We start from the raw sequence: 2,208 nt of genomic DNA on the forward strand, positions 1-2,208 counted from the left end.
TCGCGCAATTTTATAGTCTTTCATAACTTGAATTAAACACAACGATGAAAAGACAGTAGATAAAAAATGACTCACCGTTAAGATGCACTGATGGCTCGGTGAGATGTACTCCAGTCCCCGGTGTCCCTCGCCGCTGAAGCACTTCTGTATATTGGTCATGAACTTTCTCCTGATGGCCTTCAGCGAATAGACGCATAGCGCGGAATGTGGTTTGGGTACGTCGGTATTGGTGCCGTTGCTCTCGGCGAAGACGGCGAACAACACGTCGTCCTGGGCAGTGATGCCTAAATCGCTGGCTAGGACCGAGCCGGCCTTGCCGACGTACGCGGCCTGTACCAGGTTGTAATAAGTCCCGTCGCTGGTACAGTTGATCGGTATCTCCGTGTACGAGTAGTAATGCATATCCTCGTGGCAGACCCGCACCAGTTTCGATATGTGCACCTGAGTCTCGGTGCTCTTCATCTGGGTGGTCATGAAGTAGCTGAACCCGCCGCTGCTGAACCCGTACACGTAGGTGATGGGGTACCGCTCGCGCGACAACGAGTTTATATACATCCTCGTTCCGGTGGTGACGGCGGCTTCCGCGATGTTCAACATTTTGTCCTTGTCCAGCGATCTGGAGCTGACCGCGGGCACCTCCGATCGGTACGGCGAGTTCCCGGTGAACGTGACGCCGACGTACATCACTTGAGACACAGGCGGGTTAGGTGGCCCGGGCGCTATGAACGCCACTGTAGAGGCCGTCGCGTTGTTCGCGACCACTGCTTCCTTCACCTCTTGCACCACGTCCGAGATGTTATGGAGGTTCCTCACGGTGCAGGTACCTTGGAACAAGCTCCCGCACGATATCAGTCTGGTGGTCGTGTAATCGATCACCAACGCCTTGTTCACGTTATCTACGAGTCGCGTCGGTGTTTCGCGGGGACAGTCGATCATCGAGCACTCGTTAGAATGCCCTTTCGGACCGGTCACTTCCTCCACGACGAGGCTCAGGTCCGGCGAGAGCTGATACAGCCGGTTGACCGCGCCCACGTACACCCGACCGGTGTTTTTGTCCACGACCAGATGGTTCATACGCTTGACCTCCGGGTCGTGGAACCTTTGTACTATGTCGGCCGGCGTCGAACGCACCGGCAGCCGAGGAGACAACAGCACCAGGATCGACAGGAGCAGACGCAGTTGCTGTTGATGCGAGAACATCGATCCCATCTTCGCCGTCCTCGTCGATGTCGCGCCGCTGCCCGGGAAGACTAGCATCTTACCTATTTTCTATCTACTTTCTAATGCTACGCGGGACGCGATCTGCCGCGATTTCCTCCCTCGCTGCGCCCGGGGACCCTCGTGTCTTCCTCGAGCCTCGCCCAGACCTGCACATAAATAAAATCCAAACTCACTTTCCGTACGATTCTTCTATAGGCTGACGTATCCATAGCGTATATGTAGAGGGGGGGACATACGTTCCATTTGCGACTTGGCATAGGAGAATCGTAGCACCGATCGCAAGTTTTACTGCCCCTGCGCTATTTGCATTTTATAGAGCGGCGGCAAATGGAGCGTGGAACGAACGCACAGTGTCATTTCTTAAGTTTACGCCCTGGGGTGAGCGCGAAGAACAGGTAGGAATGGTATTAATTTCACGGGAATATAATGCATAGTTTACGAATTTCTCTTCTCGTTATCGCCGCGCGGTTCGCACTTAAACGTGACCGTACGTATTTAATTGAACAAAATAACGAGTTCCGAGCGCTTTCTCGACCCACGGAGAGAGTCAAGTCGTAAAACACGTGTATATACGTAGGTGTCGCTGCAAGCAGAATGTTGGATATATCGCCGGTTAGTGTCGTTTACTAACTCGAACCGATCTCAAGTCGAAAGAAGTGCCATTTTAAGGAGCCACCAGTGTGACCGCCTAAAATTTAGGGCATTTTTGGGAATCTTTTTTCTACAGAAAAAAGACAAAGACGCTCTTAAACTAGACATGCTTTATTGTTGAATGTCGTAGGATATCCGAGAAATGTTGAAATCTGACAAAATGGCGGAGTTTTTAAGAAATTTCTCGATTTTTCTTTAAAAAAACTAGTTGAGATCCAACCTTGAAATTTCATTATATTTTTGAAGGACTTTCGACAAATGTAAAACAAAATTCGATTTTTTTACAGTACAGAAAACTATACTTAATTAAGAAAACTTATTTAAGAACGTGTAAAA

At 50.1% G+C, this 2,208-nt stretch overlaps 1 protein-coding gene across 1 annotated transcript in view; it reads right to left on the minus strand.

Moving 5' to 3' along the window:
- Positions 1-75: 75 nt before the first annotated feature.
- The window catches only part of LOC108624581 (plexin-A4-like), a gene marked incomplete at its 3' end in the record, with an annotated part of 48,602 nt that continues 46,469 nt past the window's right edge, over positions 76-2,208 (minus strand). Inside the window, exon 2 of the mRNA XM_018023977.2 lies at positions 76-1,367. Coding sequence (XP_017879466.1) covers positions 76-1,257 — 1,182 coding nt within the window. The remainder of the gene's footprint in view (positions 1,368-2,208) is intronic.

The sequence above is a fragment of the Ceratina calcarata genome, unplaced genomic scaffold (genome assembly GCF_001652005.2).
Source record: "Ceratina calcarata isolate Rehan_Ccalc_2016 unplaced genomic scaffold, ASM165200v1 scaffold319, whole genome shotgun sequence".
NCBI classification, from domain to species: domain Eukaryota; kingdom Metazoa; phylum Arthropoda; class Insecta; order Hymenoptera; family Apidae; genus Ceratina; species Ceratina calcarata.